Source organism: Sitophilus oryzae, unplaced genomic scaffold, assembly GCF_002938485.1.
Source record: "Sitophilus oryzae breed Bouriz unplaced genomic scaffold, Soryzae_2.0 scaffold_1639_pilon_pilon, whole genome shotgun sequence".
NCBI lineage: Eukaryota > Metazoa > Arthropoda > Insecta > Coleoptera > Curculionidae > Sitophilus > Sitophilus oryzae.
In genome coordinates, this window is record NW_022146324.1 from 1,228,123 (window position 1) to 1,251,587 (window position 23,465).

Consider the following 23,465-nt stretch of genomic DNA (forward strand, 5'->3'; position numbering starts at 1 on the left):
GCAGCTCTGCTTCCAGTGACTATACTAGTGGTTGCGGTTTATAGCTTCAGGAGAATTGTAAAAAATATTTTTTTTTCGAGGCCCAGTTGATTAATATCGGTCCATCTAAAGGAGAGATTGGAATGAAAATATATTTAATCTTCTTCCATTACTTTATTTTTGGATAATAAAAAAATGGTCTGGAACAAAAAAGTGCAGAATTAATTGAATAATACAGAGTACATTAGACCTCAATTAAGAAGTCGAATTTTGAGCTCCATTGTGGCTCAATTTATAAAAACTATCGATAGTGATGCTCTGCCTGCATGTGTACAATCCCAGAACCAGTACCAGGTGAAGCGCGGGTACAAAAAATAGCCAAGGTGACTAGCTGGCTACTAAATAAGCTGTGATATTATAATACTAGATGACGTAATTCAAGCAAATCGATGAAGCTTAGTATTATACAGGGTGTCCCAGAAATAAATGCAAGTCTTTTAAGGGGTGGTAGATCTCGATAAAAGAAACATATTTTCTCTTTATCGTTTTTCAAATAAGTCCAAAATGACGGAGTTATTTTACTTTAAAAATTTCCAAAAAAATATATTTTTTGCTCAAATTTTGAGAACCACTGTATCTTTTTTGGATTTTTTTTCTTGTAAATTTAATCTAATACCTTTGTTGCCATATTATCAAGAAATTATGTTTTTTAACTAAAAACTAAAATAATGATGGACTGTTGGATACAGTAATTAAAGAACGAAACCAACTTGGACGGAATGCTATCACGGTATTAAATGGGATACTGTGGGACAGAAGCATAAACAACAGGAACAAAACACTAACATATAATACCATCATCAAGAGTATAACCACGTACAGCTGTGAAGTGTGGCCAATTAAGGAAACAAGAAAACGAATGCTGGAAGCTACAGAGATGGATTTTTGGAGATCAGCAGGCAAATCAAGACTCGAACGAATAATTAATGAATGCATAAGAGAGATGACTCATATGGTACGGGTGTCCAAAGAATGACAGTAATAAGAATCCCAAAGCAAATTATAAACTGGAAACCTGCAGGAAAAAGAAAACCGGGTAGACCGAGAAGAAGTTGGCAGGAAGGGATTGACGCGTTTATGGAGAAAAGATCTCTCGGAGACGGTGCATGGAGAGACAGACAGGCATGGACAGGTGGCATCGGAAGACGTAAGACATCATTTTGAACCGATTAATATATAATTCAAAAAAATATATTCTAAAAAATTTTTCAAAAAATGTCGAATTTTCAATTTTTTTTTTGCGAAAAGAACCTCATAGGCGTGTTTCTGGGGTTGAACTATACTACGAGTTAAAATACTTGCACTTATTTCTGGAACACCCTGCATACTAATACCAGTAGAATGTGAGTGAAAAATAAAATATTTTTTTATGAACTAATCGAGCTGATTACAGAGTCATAATTTAAAACAATGGGTATTTCCAAATATAAAATATAAGTTATTTTATTCTCACTTCACTACCCTGCCTCGAAAAAATACATATCAAGTAGCTAGTTCTTCAAAAATTTATATCAAGTATTGACAAACTATCTATTAATTTTAAAAATGATGTGTCATCCTATGTGATATTTTACCCCAGCAAAAATTTAACCTCTCTGAAAACCATCTAACATGTTATTTTTATCAATTAGAAAAATATCTTCGTTATACGTCTCAAGTATTTTAATTGATTTCAATTAGCAAGTACTTGTAGTTCCGCAAAAAGAAATGACAGATTAAAATGATTAGATAATATAATTTCAGTATAAAGTTATAAAAAATGTAAAATCAAATGTTAGGGTTATATGGTCGCAGGTAGCTCAATAGAGAAGTTTTAACCATGTCTAAATTTCTCTTGATTAGTATCATCTTCGTTCTAACGAGATGGACACTTGGAGGACCTACAGTGACCATTCCTCAAGGAAGCTTGGAGGGTGGTGAAGGACAAGATATCGACGGAAACCAATTTTATAAATTTTTAGGGATTCCGTACGCCAAGCCTCCAGTGGGAGATCTGAGATTTAAGGTAAGATCAAATTATTTAAACCAATTGGAATTAATGATACAGATATGATCAATTTTAAGGAACCTGTGAATGCAGAATCTTGGGAAGGGGTAAGAAATGCAACTGTGGAAGGAAGTTCTTGCGTTCAAAAAAGCGGAGGTTCAGAAGATTGTTTGTATCTCAATGTTTATACCAGAAATGTAAGATTATTTTTATTTATTTATTTCTAACATGTGTTTTGTGTAAGTGTTTTCATAATAATAAGTGCGTATTTCATATGAGATATTTTTCAAATCTCGATTTTTGATTCAAATGAGTTTTTGATTAAATTCTAATTTGTTTTGAACTTTTTGTTATTTGTCCTTTTTGTATAAATTGAGAACATGGCAATATTTTTCAAATCACTTTAGGTTGCGTATCTTCCTAATTCTTCCAATCAATGGTATAATCTAAACAGAAACCAGCTTGTCAATGGCTTTCTACACGTAATCATAAAACAAATATGTATATTTCATCTCGTGCTCAGAAGAAAAAAATATTTAAATTGTCTAAATATATCTACTTACAGAACGCTTTAAAATTTTGCTTACTTTACAATAACTCTTAAACACCTTCTACACTTTGCGGGAAATGTTTTGCGAAATATTTCTGGAGATATTTCGTAAAACATTTCGCGAAGTATTTTTCGAAATGATTTTAAAAATATACTGAATGCTTTCCATATATTGTGGAGAATCTCGATTTGTCTCGGCCGCAAACCCCGAAACAGATCGAAACAAGCCGTGATTGGTGATTTGTTTTGGAATTGTCACAGGAAATGTTTCGAGAAACGTTTCGATCAGTTTCGACAACACTTTTATTACACGTGTCTATATTCTTCGTACTACTTCGCGAAGCAATCAAGGTCAAACTTTGTGACTGTTTCAGAAAAAAAAGTAAACATGGAGTTTGAATAAATATCGTTAGTTTGTAATGGAGTACAATGTAATACCACTATATTAAACTGATATGAAAAATTAAAAAGAGTGTATTTAGAAAACAGTTACCGATGGTAGATTAAGTTAGTTATTCCTTTAAGGTTACACAAGAATATTTAATTTTAAACACTGTCTAATATTTTAAATTGCAATATAGTAAAAAAAATATATTTCCAAAACTTCAAATTTAACTGTTCTCGCGGTCCGCCTTTTATCGACTTATAATCCAAAAATATTGTTTACAGTTTTTTCTTAAAAACAATAAGAGAACATTGCTATAAAAAAAATTCCGTGGATCATACTTTTGTTGACATCGGGTCAATCAATAATTTTCCCAATCAGTGTTGATATAATGATTGATTATGTTACTAATATTGGCCATCAAGCAATACAACTGTTATATTAATCAATTAAGGCCGCGTAAATAAACATAACATATACAATTTTATATACTAATTCATTATAATAAAATTAAATAATAAAAATATTGTAATTATATTCAGTGGCAGACTAAGCCTGTCGGGGGCTCGGGGCGGCGAAGCTAAATGTGGCCCCCGGTCTGGTTAGATAATGATATACTTCTAATGCACATTTTGTAAAAATTGAATGATGTATGTATAATGGTTGACAAAATTCAAGTATTTATACAGGGTGTCCCAGGCTGAGCCTGCGTTAGAAGTTTCTAAAGAACTACAATATCTAGATATGAGATTTTGTGCATCATTGTTTCAATGAGATCTATCGATTAAAAATATTTTCAATTTGGCGGCACTTTCGAAAGTACAGAAAGCTGACAGCAACTTTCTTATTTTAAATGGGTGACCTCATTTTTATTACATACTTAAATTCTCTGTAAAATTTTATGAATTTTGATATTAAACACTCTATACCTAACGTTAACCTTTTTTGAAAAAAAAAATATTTATAATTTTTGGAGGAAAAAACTGCCTGTCAAAAATATGTATATAGCCTAAACGTCAAATTTAGTGATTGCCACAGCTACTGTACCATAAAGAGAAGACATGCGACTATCTATGTCAAAAATTAAATAGTCCGAATGTCATATAATAATGACCGCAGCTGTCATGGAATTGAGCGATTAAACAATTATCATAAATCATTTTTTTTTCAAATGGAAATCCACTTTTTTATTTCACTCCTGAAAAGGCTTTCGTTACTTTCGTTTTTAAAATTTGTTACTTTTTGACTATACATGTTCCTATACCTAAAATAAATCGTTTTTAAGTTATACCCCAGTGCAGTTATGACATTTACCATGTTGAAATTGGAAAAATTTTTTGAAAGCTGCGACTATTGAAAATAGTTAGCATTAGTATCCCTTATTAACATACTAAAAGTCCCCATTTGTCCGGTGTGTGCGTCATCAAAAAAAATCGGCCGCCATCTTGAATTTTTGTACTTTTTGGGAAAAAATGTAAATAACTCGAAAACGGTGCGTTATAGCGAAAAACTTCAAGAGGTAAAAATTAAAGAGAATAAAAAGCTCTATCAGAATCAATAAAAAGTAGTTTATTATCCTAACGCAGTGACGTACAAAATTTTTTGAAAATCGAGCAATTTTTAAAAGGAATCACCGAAATGCAAATTACTAATTTTTTAAGCTTACTAACAAATAACATGGATATTTAGCATCAATTCAACTAAAATACAATCCTTGTGACATTTCCAAGAAATATTTATTGGTGGTTTAATAATATTTCAAAATTAACAAAAATTGTAAAAGTGTATCCTTTACTAAATACATGTGTTCTAATAATGTGCGAAAGATGCCTCCACCTTGTCCCGATCGGGGCGATTTGCACTTAAACCAAGGTATTTCTGTTACCATTTTGTAAACAACTTGTTTTTAAAAATACAGTGACAGTTTGAAAAATTAGGCTACAGATACTGATTTATTAGTTTTATTACTGCATTATCGGACAAAAAATTCTATTTTTATGCTTCGGCCTGGAAAATCGTCCAAACCTTACAGAGTAACTGACATCGATAATATGCAGAACAAGATTGGTGACATGAAGCATTCACTCTTATTTGCACATGCTATATGAGGATGTGATACAACCTCGTGCTTGTTTAAAAAAGGTAAACTGGCGACTCTCAAAACGTTGCAAAAAGATCCTCATCTGCGACAAATTACATCCATTTTTTTAGATCCTGCAGCACAAAAATCTGAGCTAGTCGAAGCTGGAAATACATTCTTATTTTTATTATATGGTCGACATAGGCTAGCAAAATATTTAGATTAGTTGAGGTATTATAAATATAAAACCCTTACATCTCGTCAGATACTTAGTAAAAATTTTGATTCAGCTACCTTACCTCCAACAACTAACGCAGCTGAAAATTATTATTATATATGATTTACAAATGCAGTATTGGCTAAATAACGGAAAAGAGGCAACAGAATGGGGATGGACTAAAAAAACGGATACCTTAGTTCCAAAAACAACGTCAAACGCAGTGGCACCAGAATTAATGGTATTGAAAATGATTTACTATAATTGCAAATCTGGCTGTAATAAACTATGTACATGTTTAAAATCCAGTATGCCCTGTTCAAGCTTGTGTGGTAACTGTAATGGTATTTCCTGCGACAACAAACAAATCTCGGTCGATGCAGAACAAATCGAATAAAATTGTAAACTTCATTTTTTTTCTAGAGATGACAGTTTGAAAAGTTAGGTTACAAGTTGGTAACACATTTTTATTAAAATGGTCATAATTTGAATTATTGGTATTCGATTTGTGGGGGTATGTTTATAATGTATTTACCATAATGAAAAAGTGTTAAGATCGTAGATGATATTTATGTCAAAAAGACATTCGCAAGTACTTTACATTTTATTTCTTTCTTTCAACCTGTAGCCTAATTTTTCAAACTGTCTCTGTATGTATTTTTAAAAACAAGTTGTTTACAAAATGGTAACAAGGAGACCTTGGTTTAAGTGCAAATAGCCCCGACCGGGACAAGGTGGAGGTTGCTTTCGTACATTATTAGTACAAATGTATTTAGTAAAGAATAGCTTTTACAATTTTAGTTAATTTTGAAATATTATTAAACCACCAATAAATATTTTTTGAAAATGTCATAAGGATTGTATTTTAGTTGAATTAATGCTAAATATCCATGTTATTTGTTAATTAGCTTAAAAATTTAGTAATTTGCATTTCGGTGATTCCTTTTAAAAATTGCTCGATTTTCAAAAAATTTTTGTACGTCACTGCGTTAGGGTAATAAACTATTTTTTATTGGCTCTGATAGAGTTTTTTATTCTCTTTAATTTTTATCTCTTGGAGTTTTTTGCTATAACGCACGGTTTTCGAGTTATTAACTTTTTTTCGCAAAAAGTACCAAAATTCAAGATGGCGGCCGATTTTTTTTGATGACGCACACACCGGACAAATGGGGACATTTAGTATGTTAATAAGGGTTACCAATGCTAACTATTTTCAATGGTCGCAGCTTTCTAAAAATTTTTGCAAATTCAAAATTATTTGCACTGTCCTATTATTTAAGATTTAGCTTTAAAGCGTATATTTTTCTTGATTAGCTTATGACAGTATATTATCGATCATCATTTCCAAACTAACTTTGCGCTGTTTTTTTTTCGATCGTACGGTATATTATTAAAATATCAACTAACAGATGTCACCAAAGAAAGAAAATACGAGATATATTTATATAAATACACTTTTTAAACTTTTAAAGCCGGAGTCTCATGCACCCGAAATCCGATGGTACGACATCCGAAATTTGAAGTTATCCTGTGAAATAAAAAAGCCTGTCACATACATCCGAAAGTTCGTTCCGAAATTTGACAGTTTTGACATTTAGACCTGTCATTTCCTATCAACAGTATCAACATTATTACATGTATTATTGGAGAAACACTTATAAAAATAACTTCCTCGCCAAATATCCCGAAATTGCCCCCTTCCCATTAAACTTGTTTTTAAAAACCAATATTTTCAAAAAAAGTGAGGTTAAAAAACACACGATATCGTACAAAAGTTAAACAAAATTTAACTTTATACGACGTCGGACGATTTGTTAAAAATATCGGATAAAAATTGGTGTCAAAATATTTCGACCAATAGGAGCACCGTCGGATCGTCGTGTCATCGGATTTCGGATGCATGAGACTCCGGCTTAAGGCAGGCAGTAGTTATAATATAGGAAATTCAAATAATTCATTTTCTGACAGATGGAAATAAATTGTCTGACAGTTTGACACTTAATGTCAAAGGAAGCTAGATAAAATCAAGAAGAATATATGTTTTGAAACTAAATCTTAAATAACTTAATAACGATTTATTTTAGGTATAGGAATATGTCTAGTTAAAACGTAACGAATTGGAACACATTTTCACTGGTGAAATAAAAAAAGTGGGTTTCCATTTGAAAAAAAATTATTTATGATAATTTTTTAATCGCTCAATTCCATGACAGCTACCGCCATTATTATATGACATTTGAACAATTTAATTTTTGAAATAGATAGCTACATGTCTTTTCTTTATGTCACAGGAGCTGTGATAATCACTAAATTTGACTTTTAGGCTGTACACATTTTTTTGATAGGTAGTTTTTTCGTCCAAAAATTTTAAATATTTTTTTCTTAAAAATGTTTCCAGGGAAATATCGCGACAAAATATCGCGATTTTGTAAGTCCTCCAAATTCCGAGGGGCCCCTTCGCTGTCTCAGGCCCGTGGCCCCCGTTATACTAAAGACTTCACTGCTCATCATCAGTCATGAAGCTAGAATACAAGTTATACTGTGCATTGTTTGTAATTTAAAATGTTTATTCAGTAAAAATAAATAATGAAACCATTGAAAAATAACTTAAAAGATAAAATAAATAAATTCAGTCTCAAAATATATAAAAAATAATAATTATTAGATATTTTAAACAAAGAAAATTACCCCTTGATTTAATTTCCTAAATAGAAAATGCCATTGACAATTACTGGGGCCTGATCATTGATAATTAAGTAAATATCTGCTTCCATTTATACTGTTTATAGTTGGCGTATACGTATGGTTTGCATACTCCACCTACAAACTGCTGTATAACTACTGCACATATTGGCCTTGTTTGCCAGTTGTAAAATGTTAAAAAAAAATTGTTAAAAATTACTTATTAAGATTCGGAGGCCCACAAAAGACGGGGCCCAGGGCGGACCGCCCCTTCCGCCCCCCCCCCCCTAGTCCGCCACTGATTATATTCCTGCACATTCAGTGAAAAATTTTGTTTTTTAAATACCGACTATACATATTATTTTTAACGTGTGTTCAAGTTCAAATATTAATCTTCTGGAATATATATCAACATAAAACGGAGATGTAATTAAAGAAATATCATACTAATAACAAATATCTTAAAAACGTCTAGGTTTACTTATTTTACTGAGATTTATGAAAAAAAGTCCTTTGTCTCGAGTATAGGAACCGACACGTCACGCGTCGTGGGGAGTAGCTCGAGACAACACAAAGAACGTCGCCAAAAAAATCCCCCACACCCTTCTCGGCTATTTCACGAGTAGTTTTGAGGCGTTTTTAAGAAAAGAAAATATGCCAAGACAAACGGGAACAAGCCGAGACGACCGGAGATAAGCCGAGACGAGACACAGTTAAGCACGGCGCCCATTGAATCGGGTCGGATCGGCACGGAACAGTCCTGTCGGAATGATTTGAAATACTTGGAAATAGATTGACATCCGCGCACTGCTTCAGTCCATCTGTTAGGATAAGTTAGGTTAGGCTTCGAAATCAGTACCATTTTTGGTAGAGAGGGCAAAAAATTCCGAAGGTCCGATCAGTTTTCTCGTTCTGTTTGATGTAAACAGTGTGTACTACCTTGTAGTTGATTATTTTGTGTGCTATTTATTGTTGACAATGGATGAAGAACTGTTAATTGATACTGTTAGAGAATATCCACACCTCTATGATCAAGCTAGTTAATTTAATTTTCCTATTTAGTTTCTCTATCTCAAGGCATGCCAACGCGATCATATCATCTTGGTCGGAAGATGAAGAGCTCATATTATATAAATTATTAAGTATTGTTTATAAAATTCTAATCCGAACTAAAATAAACAACACGCCACAAAAATTATATTTCGACTGATAAACTGAAGCATACTGATTTGGTGAGCGGGTGTTGGACGTTTCCGGACTGAACGATGCCGATCCGATCCGATCCGATCCGATTCAATGGGCGCCCTGCTTTAGACGTGGAAACACGACCTTCGGACTGTTTTCCGCATAGTGTGGGGGGTGTATTATAACAAGAACTACATCTTGAAACTAATATGAAGAAACTGCGTTACAAAACAGTAAAAAAAATGTTACTTGAAAAATGTTCATTTATTATGTAAAAATTCGATCTGAAATCATTACTTGAAACGGAAATTACATTACGGAAATGTTATTTTAGATCTATTTTAAGCATGTGAAATACTGCGTTTTGAAAAATAACCAGATATTTTTAACAGTTACCAACAGAAAATTCGACTGACCTCAAGGCAGTGATGGTATGGATCCACGGAGGCTCCTTTACATCAGGTTCCGGTTCTCCCACAATATACGGTCCAGAATTCCTGTTAACCGAAGACGTGATAGTTGTTTCCATCAATTACAGATTAGGACTTCTCGGTACATGTTTTTATTTATAATGATTTTTAAATGTTAATTATTATTATTTATACTTTTCAGGCTTTATTAGATTCAAAAATGAGAGTTTGGGTGTTCCTGGAAATATGGGATTTAAGGACCAAGTCAAGGCGTTGGAATGGGTTCAGAATAATATTGTGTATTTTAATGGAGATCCTAATAATGTCACAATATTTGGCGAGAGTGCTGGTTCAGCATCGGTACATTATCATGTGCTATCGCCTTTATCAATGTAAGACATTTTTTTTTGAAACTAAAATTTTGAACTTCCATTGTCTTTATTTAGTTTTTCATTAACACAACGTCAGAAGGATCACTGACCGTTATCAAGTCTAAACTAATCTAATTCCTAAAACGACTAATCTTTTATACTGCATCCATGAAGAAGTTGGGTGTAGCCAACTATGAGGTTGTCCAGAGAATGCGTGCATTGATGGGTTTTATCAGAGGTTGCCATATCGTAGATATTTCCGTACTAAGATTGCTAAAAATGTTGTTATTGTTAAAAACAGCTTCTTTAAATTTACGCTTTTTCCAATGAGGTTCTCTGTGGACAACCCGAGCTTCTAACCACTTTATCTTGTGCTGTTTAGACCAAACATGGTCAGCAATATCTGTCTTTATTGTTTCGTTTATTTGTACATATTTTTATGATCGCTAAAGCTTGATTTTCATGCGTCCGTTACCAGCGTTTTTTATAACATCATAGCGTTTTCGCGCCACTTTTCATCCGTAAATTTTTTACTCCAGCCCGTCAACGGAGAATGATCGTTTAACGGACGTTTTGACACTTTTTTGACAAATTTAATCTAACCTCAATAAAAATATAATAGTACAAGAGCTAGCAACGTCGGGAAAACGAGAATTTTAAGAGCGCTGGTTCTTTGATATATCTTTTGCTATGCTCTCCTGACCAAAGTGCGTCTGGCTGCCGGTAGACTACTGTGGTTCACTACTGTGCATTACATCTGTACAGGGCATCCCATTTTCATGTGTTTTATGGCATTTCTTGTTTATGAGTAAAAATACAATGATTTTGCGATTTTCACATTATTTTGCTACTTTTTAAAGTTTTAACAATTCTTTTCTTAGTTACTTCAGAATGGTTTGACTGAAAACTTAAATATTGTCCCGTATGTGCGGGTTTTCTATATACAGTCATGCAGTCAATATACAGGTCAATACAAGTCTCAATAGATGCTCCATTTCTGCTCACAAAGGCATCCAGAAACGATCAACAGAGGTTTTGCTCTTTCTCAATCATAAATTTGATGGTATCATTTTGTGAGTTGAGATGATTGAGGAAGGAATCCCAATGTCTATCGGTTCCGTCCCAAATTATGAAAGTATCGTCAACATATCGAATGCCTGGCTGTAGTGTAAAAGCACAGCTTACAGAATAACATAGCTTTGACACTCGCCAATTTTTCCCACGCTCGAATTTAAAACGCCCTACTCCGACGATGCGCTAACTGAATTAAGCGACCGACAGTCAGCCTCATTCAGTCGATGCATAGCCTCCACCGGTGGCGCGTAGGGCCGTATTACGGAAGATTTTAATTCGATTTTTTTTCTTATATTTAACCATAGGTATTTGTGCTTTTATTTTTATTGATGGAATGGGAAAAAGTTTTCCGGGATGTGCGGCTGCTGGTTGCACAAATAATTATGGAAATAATTCAAAATATAGTCTGTTTAATTTTCAATTCAATTCAAAATTAATGTTCAATTCAAAAGTATATTCACACAATTAAATTCAACCATCAATCAAAATTTTCCTGTAATGTATTTTTTGTTGTTAAAATTATACGCAAAAGTTACAATTTTTTATATATAGAATATTAATAAGAACTTAAATGTAGCAAACAAAAACGAAAGCTTCTAATTTAGAAACATTCGTAAATAACTATAAGTAATCAATGTACCTATTTCATTTTGCTGTTATTTCTAGAAATAAATTAATTAATTTGTTTTTTAAATGTTTTTCTTTGAGAATGCATATTTATTTAAAGTCAACAATTTAAAAAACGTGTATCTAAATTATGTTCTAGCACCAGTCGAATAACTTTTTACGTCACGTGTAAAATTTTTTTGAATACATCTCTGGGCTGACTGGCGCTTACGCGGCTATTGGTTTTGGCGAGAGAGCTCGCCGCTCTAGAGTTCCCCATCTTTCGAATCGCAAATCCGAGCGTAAAAAGATCAAAGCGGCACGCTACACTGTCCGAGCTGGTTTTTACTTAAGCTGTGGTAAAAGCTCAGTAGTTTTAGGAATTATATAATATTATAATATATTGCTTTACACTTGATAACGGTCAATGATTTTTCTGACCGAAACGTTGTGTTAATAAAAAAAATGAAAAGACAATAGAAGTCCGAAATTCTCTTAGTTTGAATACTGAATCATTGTCTAACACATTCAAAGAAACCTTTTTTTAATAAAAAAAATCTAAATCTACTTTTAAGGCAAATATTATTTACAGAGAATTTTTCCAAAAAGCAATTTTACAAAGTGGAGCTGCATTGGACAGTTGGGCGGACGATTCCGACCATGACCCCATAGCCTTAGCGCAACTGTTGAACCCACTAACAACAATAACGTCAGAAAGTGAAGCTCTTTCAATATTTCAACAACTATCTGCCGAAGCTATCTTTGTCGTTCAATCTTTATTACTTTTGGTAAGATATTTATATATTTAGCAAATTTTTAAAAGAAAAGGAAAAAAATAGTGTAAAAACAAATTAAATTATTTTTTATAGAATTTTGCACCTACTGCTTAATTATCGGAAAAAGGTAATAGTTAAAATATTAAGTTGTGTTTCAAAATATTCTCTTTTAGAATGAAACTTCAGGTTCGAAAAAGAGTATAGGACTATCAATAGAACCACCATCACCCACTGCTTTTATATCTAGGAACCCTATTGATATTATTACTTCTGGAGAATATAATCAAGTACCTCTAATAATTGGCTACAATAACAGGGAAGGTTAGTATTAATAAACATACATTTATAACAAAATATCACTAGTTTAAACCATAATACACTAAAAACACTTTACTTTTAATATAGAATGCGGGTTTCACTATAGCATATAGTCCAGGAAGCAGTGAAGATTTTCGGTAGTTATTTTTCCAGTCAGCAATCACCTATAGAATTATTCGGTGCCTTATTTTAAGTAAATTTCATATATACGTAGGGTTGGGGTGGAAAATATTTTCCACCCCAACCAATCGCGCTCATTTTTTCAGCGATAAAAAATAGCCTGGCTAATCTGTGAGAATGGGTAATAGCCTGTAATAGGGTGGATCGAAAAATCGAAGTTTTGAAAATCGTTTTGGAATACTACGCAAAAGTTGCCAATTGGTATTAGAAAACTAATATCTATTTATAGCTTTTCAATTTTTTTTCATCTTCTGCCCTCTATCGGACTTTAAATAAAGTAAAAAATACAAAAATATAAAGTTTTGATTTTTAGCCAAAATTTAAGGTAATAAGTAACTTTTGTAATTAGAAATAATATATCTTATTGAAATATGACATTTTAACCCCTCCTAATTCTCTATATAACTCAGTGTATCCTATGTACCAAGGTCAAACAATTTTTTTATAAATACCCAAATATTTACACACTTTAACAAAGAGTTAAAATGTGTCGAGCAGAGCCCTTAGAGCCGTTTTTCGTTTGTTTAACAATATTTTATGTATTCAGTATTGTTAAACAACCCAGAACTCACCACGGGGAGGTAACTGCTCGGTGAATTCCATCCCACCCTCCCTCATCCATTTATTTTTGCTCACTTACTGATTGTAATCTTTTTTTTCTCAAATTGTGGCATAAGTTTGCGCGAATTTATTTTTGTCTTTATAAAACTGTCTCTCTTTTGTATGCCTAGAACTGATATAGATGCTTCGGTTACAAGTTTTACGCATCTCTCTACTGATTGAGTGAGACATGCGACATGCTGATTGACATGTGACATGGAAATGCAGCGATGTCATAATTGTTTCAGAAGAACTAAAAATCATATTTTTCAAATCATCTACTTCTAAAGTTTGGAGCAATGGGGGACAAGTTATTTCATTTTTTTTGCCAGTCAATTAAATCAACATAGTCATCTGCGTCAAAATTAATTTGTGGGATGACAAAAGGTCGGATATTGCGTGAACGATTGTCTTGAGTTTTTGCATTTAGAATGCGGCGAAGTGCAAGCTCTCTTATATGGGGGCGAGTGTCATGCAGCAAACATATCAGAAGATTTTCGGGATGGAGAAAATAGACATTTCTTTGTATTACAGTCAAGCTTTTGAAAAAGTCGCCTAAAAGGTAACTCATTAGCGTGAAGCTGGCAGACCAATCTTTAAAGGGCGTCGTAGTTTTAATTCTAATTGAGAAATGGCACCATTTTTCTCTGTATTCATCACGGTTCCGTCACATCCTACTGCTACTAGTTCTTCTAGGTCATATTCATTACTTTCTAAGAAGTTCACAATACTTTAACAAATGCTTAGAGACGATCCAGAACTGGGAACTCTTTGACCCAAACATATAGAACCCGGCTCCTGAACTAAAGAAATATGTTCTTCAAGTACAGTTCTTCTGTGGGACTTGCCTTCAATATTTTCAATTACATAGATTTTATCTTTCCTTCCATCAAAATAAATGGCCTTCAAAGTTTCCGATGAGTTTTGCTTAAAACTGTGGCAGAAGTGATTTTATCAAAAAGTTGTAATATTACTTTTTTATTATTATAACCAAAGGTAACTTTTGGTAGGTATTCCAGATCGACTATTAAGAAAAAAAAATCTTTTTTTTTCAATTTTTAACAGCCGGTAGGGGGAAAATAAACTTTTTTATCAACATTACTAAAGGTAACTTTTGATAGGTATTCCAAATCGATTTTTCAAAAAAAAACATTTTTCATTTTTTAAGGGCTGGTAGAGGGCAGAAGTTGTGATTTTATTAAAAAGTTGTAGTAACACTTTTTTATCAACATTACCAAAGGCAACTTTTCGTAGGTATTCCAAGTCGATGTTTTAAAAATTTTAAAATTTTGAGATTTACGATCCACCCTAATGGGTAATATGTCTGGCAGGTTAAAAATTGGATAAAAAATTATTGAGAACATCGCCCTTATTTTCGCAGTCTTAAAAATTTGTCAGATGATAGTTCATATTATAATTATAGCTGCAAATATAGTCTGGCTCCTGTGGAACATCCCGAAGGCCTTGCCAAACTTTTCCAACGCTCGTCAAGCGCGCCAAATTGTTGTCATTGGCGAAATTTGACAATGGCCATAATCACAATCTCATAATAATACATATTCAATAATCATAATCTTTTCTCAACGTTTTGACCCCAGAAATCAAAAAAACAAGGTTTAGTCGGTCCGTCATTAAAAAACTTCATTCACCAATAACTTTGTAATTATTAGAGATATAAGAAAGTTGTATTAATATGTCAAATACTTGTGGTAGGAAATTTAATTCTTTACAAAATCGGTCTCTTGGTTTGGTTTGGTTTGGTTTGATTTGATTTTGACCTTATTTTGTATCTCCCTTAGTTTTTGAGTTATATAGCAATAAAAAATCTGGTCAAGGTGACTTGTACTAAACTTCTCATAATATGAATGTGTTTTGGTCTAAAGCAGTTTTTGGAATTATGAGTAATGTAAATAACTGATTTTACTATATTGAAAATCACGAAATTGCAGAGTGTCAAAATTTTCGCATCTAATAGTACAGTTGAACAAATATAGAAAGATACTTGGGGATAGCACCGGTCGCGTGTTATTTTTTATTTCTCACATCTCTAGCTATACTTGTTAAGTTGTACGAAATATATTAGATTTATCACCTAGATTTGTCAAATAATAAAGATCTACTTAAAAATATCTAGGAAAATCGTTGTTTAAAGGGTAGGCAACCTTAATAGTGTTTTGAAGATATATGAATTTTCCATTGAATATTGGAAATAATATACCGGATATTCTATTTAAAATAAAGGAGTAAATCGCTTTTAAATCTGACAAGTGTTGAATATTAATTTTGTCTCACCCTGTATAACTTTTCGGGTCAAATTTTAATTTGATTTAAAGTACAATAGTTATTTTAACTACTTAATACGCTATACTGGATAAATTATAATTTAGGTAGCGTTTATTAAAATTTTAAATTTGTTCTTCATTTTTATAAATTGTTAAATATGTCAAAAAGCTTACATTTTAGCCATATACTTTTCTAATGAAACTCGCCTTTATTTTTCTTCTAGAATCCGAAAATCAATTAATATATAGGGTGTTCCAGTACAAAAAAAAAATTTGATGTATAACTTTTTTTGGGGACACCCTGTAGTAATAGACCTACATATGCTTACATTTTATTCCAATACAAGTTGTACTTCTCTTTGCAGTCTCCGCGTCATATGAGAGGCTCTTGAGCCCTGTATATTAAATCGATATTATTTTTTTTTAATTTTCTAGGAATTCTCTTTAATGCCGAAAGAAAACAATATAATATAGAAGCAAAGCCAGAATATTTTGTACCACACAATGTCGATTTCTATGGCAATGAAACCGAGAGACAGTACTACCTGGACAAGATTCAGGAAAAATATTTATCGGGATCGAACGATGACGATAACGTTATTGACGTAAGTAGAACAATAAAAAACCTTTTTAATTTGGTATATTTTTATTTAAAATTTTTGGTTTTATTCTTACAAGACTTTTTCACACTACCTTCACACGAATGATTTTTATTGTTAACATATTCCAAATTGAGTTTTTATTCTACACTCCTCTTTTGTCATCTACTTCCATTTATTCTTCTTCTTCTTCCTGTGTCTTGTGCTTAGCCGCACGTTGGCGATTGTCTGTACTCTTCATACAATGTGTAGACTGCCGTTTTCGGCTCTTCGAAATATGGTGGCTGCGTCGCTGATGTTACACCAATCCCGTATGTTTCTTAGCCAGGAATGTTGTTTTCTTCCTGGGCCTCGCCGTCCCTCTATTTTTCCTTGTAGAATCAGCTTAGGAATGTAATATTTGTCTCCTCTAAGGATATGGCCGAGGTATGAGACTTTCCTTTCTTTAACTATATTAAGCATTTCTCGTTCATAGCCTGCAGTTTTTAAAACTTCTTCGTTGGTGGCATGTGCTGTCCATGGCACATGTAAGAGTCTCCGGAGAGTCCACATTTTGAAAGCCTCGATGCGGTTCAGGGTTCTAGCCTTGAAAGACCAGGTTTCTGCGCCGTATAGTAAGATAGGCCATATGTAGCATTTTACTACCCGTAGTCTAAGTGTTAGCGGGAGACTGCGTGCTAATAGGAAGTTTTTAAGTTTAAAAAATGTTGACTTTGCATAATTCGTTCTAAGTTTAACTTCCTCATCGCAGTCCCATCGTTCATTGATCATGGCACCCAGATATTTAGATCGTGGAACTCGTTCTATAATATTTCCATCCACGGTCAATGCGGTGTTGATTGTAGGCTGGCGTCCTATTACCATAAGTTTGGTCTTGGCAGCGTTGATTTTAAGACCGAAACGATTTCCCATGTCCCCTATATTATTTATTATTTGCTGGAGATCCACTAAAGTTGGTGCTAGTATTGCCGTATCATCTGCATATCTTATATTGTTAATTGGAACTCCGTTAATCTTAATTCTTCCACTTTCTTCTTCCAGGGCCATTTGAAATATCTTTTCGACGTATATATTAAAAAGTATTGGTGACAGTATACAGCCCTGGCGGACTCCTTGACACACATTGAAGGTGTCTGTTGATACATTTTTGTTAACTCTTATTTCCGCGGTTTGGTTCCAATACAGGAAAATTCCATTTATTGATATCAATTAAATATCTACACTACACGGTTGTTCACCACATACGACACGGAGGATTGTAGCTAAACGATTAGATTTTTACAAATTGTAAGTTTTGGGTTCGTTGAAGGACTATTACAGCGCTTTCAGATGAAGCGGACCGTCCGCGCGTACGCTCCGTCGTGTTTTTTCAAGATAGCCCTCGGACGAACTCCCTCGGACGGAGCATACGCACCCATGTGAAATTGTTCGTATAAACTCATGGTACACGACGGACGGTCCGCGCGGACGCTCCGCTTCATCTGAAAACGCTGTTAGAGCTACAATTTAAAAATATTTTTACAAAATACAGAGTGTCCCAAATAAGTAAAAAATATTATTACTTGTATTTTTTAAATGGAACAACCTGTATATTATTCTATTTTTAGATTTTTCGATTAAAATAAAGGCAAATTTGGTTAAGGTTTATCATACTTAAACCTTACCGTTTTTGAAATATTTTCAATTTTATGAAATTGCAGTAAAAATGTTAAGGCTTCATTTCTCCAAGGGTATCAAAGTTTTTAATACTAAATATTTACTGAAGATTATTTATTGATCAGATATTGTGTTGCAATAATAAAAATTCTAGTACCTTTTACGGAGTGTCCAAAAATTTATATTAAATAATTACTAGCTTTAAACGGGAATAACTTGAATTATATGCAGAATTTAATTGTCTATCAAATTGTATAATGCCATTTTTTACCCATCTCTTCAAGTTTTCGTAGAAAATGCTTTTTCTTATAATTTAGACCTCATTTATCACTATACCCATGGAATATTGACATTTTAGATTATTTTTAAAGATGTAACAAATTTTCAAAGAGTACAGATACTTTTATTGTCGATGTAGTTCGCTTATTTCATTAAAAAATAAAATAAAAAAACTATTTAATTATTTTTTGTTAAAGAGGACCAATTAATATGATCCCAGTATTCAAACTACATTAATTGACTATTTACGTTGATTAATAATAATTGCTCCAAAACTGAAAAACTGAATTTTGTGTGTATTAGACAGTGTGGTAAAAAGTAACACCTTATAAATTTTATTTAATTTTTTTGACGAATACTTATTTATAAAAACACGTTTATTTTCATAACTTATTATTATATTGATTTCTGAGTGCAAACAGTGCAAACACTTCTATGGACCCTATCAGCAATCTCTCGAAATGATAATCCTGCTTCCCGCAAACCCACAATCCGACCCCTATCAAAATCTCTGAATTGTCTAAAATTGGCACGTCTACGTATTCTGGGCATTATAATAAACTCACAAAAACACCTGAAACTACTCTGTAGCAGAATAAGTAACAAACTGTGCAAAAGCCGGGCTATATTGGATGATTGGAATTTTAACAAAAACATGTATAGCACAAAAACTAGTGTGTTGACGGCGTTCAAATTATAATCATTTCTGATCCATACAATAATAAACTTGCTTACAAACATTTATTAAAATTAAATAATATTTAGTGGGTGTTCTATTTTCAATGTCACTTAGTATATTTTTATAGGTCATGACGGATGCTTACTTTGTGGCTGGAATTATTGGAAGTGCCCAAAATCACGCACGTACCTCAGCTTCAAACGTCTATCTTTATAAACTATCACTGGACACCCAACTGAACTTTATGAAGATATATTACGGTCTCACTGAATTTTGGGGTAAGGATATTTGAAATTTTAATTTAAAAGAAAGAAATCTAAATTTTATAGAAACTTCTGTAAACATTTTTTCGGATATTGTATATCTGTATAGTTCATTAATTTTATTTAGAATCGACTAGATTCTAGTTATATAAAGTTCATACCAAATACACTTTTAGTCTCGTGATTATCTTGACAAGCACAGCGTTGTCCACTTTTATATATTTTCTTTTATTTAAAATATTTTAGGAAACAAAAATAAATGAATTATAAATACCGGGTGCGTCTCAAAAGTGGCTCACCACTATAACTTTTTTATTTTTTCAGTTATAAAAACGAGATTTGGTATGTTAGTAGCATTGATTGACATATTCAATTGTTTTCTGTCACTTCCTGTTTCACCGGAAATGAATACAACTTTTGATTTTTAAATGGCACCCTCGGTCAAGGATACTATAGAGATAAGGATAGTTCGATTCCTATGTTCCTGCACTATCAGTTTTTTTACGTCATCTACTGACCGAGTTGAAGTTGGCGCTAAATATTTTAGACAGTGACAGTTATTTTTGCATTTGACGGACGAGCGCACAGTGCGTTGGAAGATAAATTTAGCGGGACAAACGTGTTTGGTTAGAAATAAGCCAAAAAATGAGTACTGATAAGAATAAATAGTAGACATTCCAATTGATACAAAAATGCATGAATATTCTTTGTATTTCGATACATTTTTATCAACCAAATTTGGTCGTTTTCTGCTCAGCAAGGCAGAGATAATACGAAAACAAAATACTTACAAGTGCTTATACATTTTATTAGAAAGCCAAATTATGTCGAAGATTGCCAAAGGTATGTACTTTTCTACTGTACGTATATTATTTATTAAAAATCCTTCGTGCCTTTGTTCTGCAGATATCAAACTTTCACTTTTTTTTCAAATATCGATATATTGAATGATGTAGATCTTTTGAGTTACCAATAGTTACCAACACAGGTAGTCACAGTCACAGGGAGTTCAAGCTTAACAGGTGAATGCCCAAAAAGATTCATTTCAATCGGATAGTATAAAAACAAAACAACTCCATCAAAAGGCACTGAGTTTAAAAAATTGTCTTAGATACTTACTATATATGAATTTACAATTACCGAGTGTTAAAATTAAAATTAAAATATCTATCTTATTTATTATTTTTAAAATAAAATATATTTTTTTAAAATAAATTATAGAGGGTGTCACAAGATTACAAATTAATTAAAAAAAAACTGCTAAAGAGTTTTTTGATATCATAATTTTATGTATTTGGCAATAGTTTACAATACGGTTTTTGTGTGTCATGTACGAATAATATCATAGTTTTATTATCTTGTATTTATTTATTAATAAATTAAGTTGTTAATAAATAAATAAATTTAACCAAATAGTTGCTATATATTAGACCATTTGCTACGTTCTTAGATTTTAAGTCCCAAACATTGCTCTTGATATTTTGTCTCGCTAGAATAACCATCCGCCGCACTGTGGAACGCTGGTCAGCGCGTGACGTAGCATTCCACGGCGACTACGACAGCGGCGATTTGACGCGATCGAACAGTCCTTTAGAATATATACAGTCCTTGACCCTCGGTATTCTTTTACTTTATTCGACAGAAAATGACGCTCTGAATAGAATGACATATCATATGTAAACTTTTGACATTTTCGCATATGGTTTATTTGAAATTATAATTTGCGGTTCGTAACGAAAATTTGTCTCGAAATATCAAGAGATTCGTAAATCGTATCAAATTATTCGTAAAAAAATGCTTTTTCCAACTATGCTAATGCGCCACCCTCGTTCTATTTGAAAAAATTGAGATATGTTTAAAAATACGATTTGGCCATTTTCTAACTGGCCAGGACAAGACACTAAAAACATTAAAAGATCAAATCTATTTTTCCTACGGCTCGTTGACTAAGAATTAGTGTTTTTAACACAGCCATGGCACTCTAGATTGAATTTTAAAATTCAATTTTTTATTAAGCGATTTTATTAATTATTATTTAATTTTTTATCGAAGTAAAAAAATACCGAGGGTGCCATTTAAAAATCAAAAGTTGTAGCCGTTTCCGGTGAAACAGGAAGTGACCAAAAATAATTGAATACGTAAATCAATCCTAATTTATATCATATTCTAATATACCAAATCTCGTTTTAAAATCTTAAAAAATAAAAAAGTTATAGGGGTGAGCCACTTTTGAGACGCACCCGGTATATAAACAGTTATTATTTACATCAACAAAACTCACCTTCTTAACAGCACTTAAGGGGCATAAAGGGCCATTACAACCGCTTTCCCGTTCAAAATATTCTAATAAAGTTGCGATGAGTTTTTTACGGCTGTTAAGCTATCTTGTATACTTGGCAATAAAACAGGTTCCAAAAAGAACAATGTTCGACTGCAAGGTCTGCTAGTAAACATGTTTAAGCTTAAAGTACCACAACACTATTTATTTAAATCAAAAACTCAAATAATGAGTAAGTAAAACAAAACTGAAGTGTCAAAACGAATGACAATGTCAGGAAATAAACATAGAGAAACAATAATAGAATAAAAAAAAGAAATAAATAATAGGTATATAGAAAGACTGAAGAAGTATAGAATAGAAAGTTTGAAGCTTTTTGGTTTTAGTTCATTAAGTAATTTTTATCAGATATGTAATAATAATAATTGTTAGTTTGTAGGTTGACTTCATATAATGTCATTTTAACAACATTTTCAAAACTACATATTGAACAACAAATTTTGAGAATAATTTTCCGACCTAGTAGTTTCTTTTCTTTTATAACAAAATGTGTTTATTTTGCAGGAGCATCTCACGGTGACGACTTAGGATATTTGTTTAAAACCTTGTTGAACACAACTATCGAATCTGGCAGCGTAGAAGAAACTAGTTTGAGACGATTAGTTAAACTCTGGACCAATTTTGCCAAATATGACAATCCCACACCAGAACTTGAAGATGTTGGTATTACCTGGCCGGCTGTTAGTGCAGAACAGCTGAATACTTTACATATTGATGCTAATTTGACAGTAGAAGTCAATCCAGAAAGTGAAACGGTTGAGTTTTGGAAAGAGCTGTTCCAACAGAGTAACATAACCTCTGAATATTTACATTAAAAAAGACAAAAGTTTTATTTTGTTTGAATATTTCATATTGAATATACGTAATTAGAAATAATTCAATCTTTAACAACTTCGAAAATTGTATTTTCTTGTATTGATCTTATGTAATAAGATGAATAATAAAGATTATAACTTACATTGATGATCTGTTTTATTCTATAACAATATTCTTAAACAGATGACCCCCCAAAAAATATATGGTTATATAGATATGTCAGATCTTCAAACTTTTAAATATTAAAATATGTAGCACTTGTATTCTATGAATTTTCAATATGTATACTAATATATAAAATCCTTAAGTGACTGACATACTGATTAATCACGATCCTGCTCAAACCACTCAACATAAGAAGCTCAATTTTGGCATAGAGGTTGATTCTAGGGTGTAGAGGTTCGATAAGAAGGGATTTTTCGAAATTCCAGTTCCAAGAGGGTGAAACCACCTTTCAAATATTACAATATTTTTTATTTAAAAAACGGTCAAGTTTCCGAAAAAACGCTTAAGCACGTATATTTTATTTTGTTTTTTTACATATTTTAAGATTTTTTAAAAATGTATACAGGGTGTTTCGAAAAATCTGGTCATTGATTAATCACGATCCTGCTTAAAGCGCTTGACGTAAAAAGCTGATTTTGGAAAGCAAATTGACTTTAGGGTGTAGAGGTTCGATAAGAAGGGATTTTCGAAACTCGAATTCTAAGGGGTGAAACTATCCCTCAAATATTAAAATATTTTTTATTTAAAAACCGGTGAGTTTTTCGGAAAAACTCTTAAACACGTATATTTTATTTTGTTGTTTTACATATTTTAAGATTTTTTATAAATTTATACCTACAGGGTGTTTCATAAAATATGACCATTGAGTAATCACGATTCTGCTTAAACTGCTTGACGTTTAAAGCTGATTTTTGGCAAACGGATTGACTGTGGGGTGTAGAGGTTCGATAAGGAGGGGTTTCTCGAATCTCAATTTCCAAGAGGGTGAAAACGCCCGTCAAATATTACAATATTTGATATTTAAAAAACGGTTAGTCTTTCGGGAAAACGCTTGGACAAGCATAATTTATTTGGTTTTTTTACATAT

General features: G+C 32.4%; 2 protein-coding genes across 2 annotated transcripts in view; one reads left to right on the forward strand and one right to left on the reverse strand.

Annotated features, from left to right (window-relative positions):
* LOC115880582 (ras-related protein Rap-1) overlaps positions 1 to 23,465 on the reverse strand; it is a 501,592-nt gene that overhangs the window by 259,789 nt on the left and 218,338 nt on the right. The gene's annotated exons all lie outside the window — the stretch shown is intronic.
* On the forward strand, positions 1,749 to 22,519 carry LOC115880579 (esterase FE4-like). The gene is made up of 9 exons (XM_030897840.1): positions 1,749 to 2,044; positions 2,104 to 2,223; positions 9,518 to 9,677; positions 9,738 to 9,927; positions 12,179 to 12,374; positions 12,536 to 12,683; positions 16,178 to 16,347; positions 19,083 to 19,233; positions 22,061 to 22,519. The coding sequence occupies exons 1-9, from the start codon at positions 1,859 to 1,861 to the stop codon at positions 22,369 to 22,371; spliced, it is 1,632 nt and encodes a 543-aa protein (XP_030753700.1). The 5' UTR covers positions 1,749 to 1,858; the 3' UTR covers positions 22,372 to 22,519.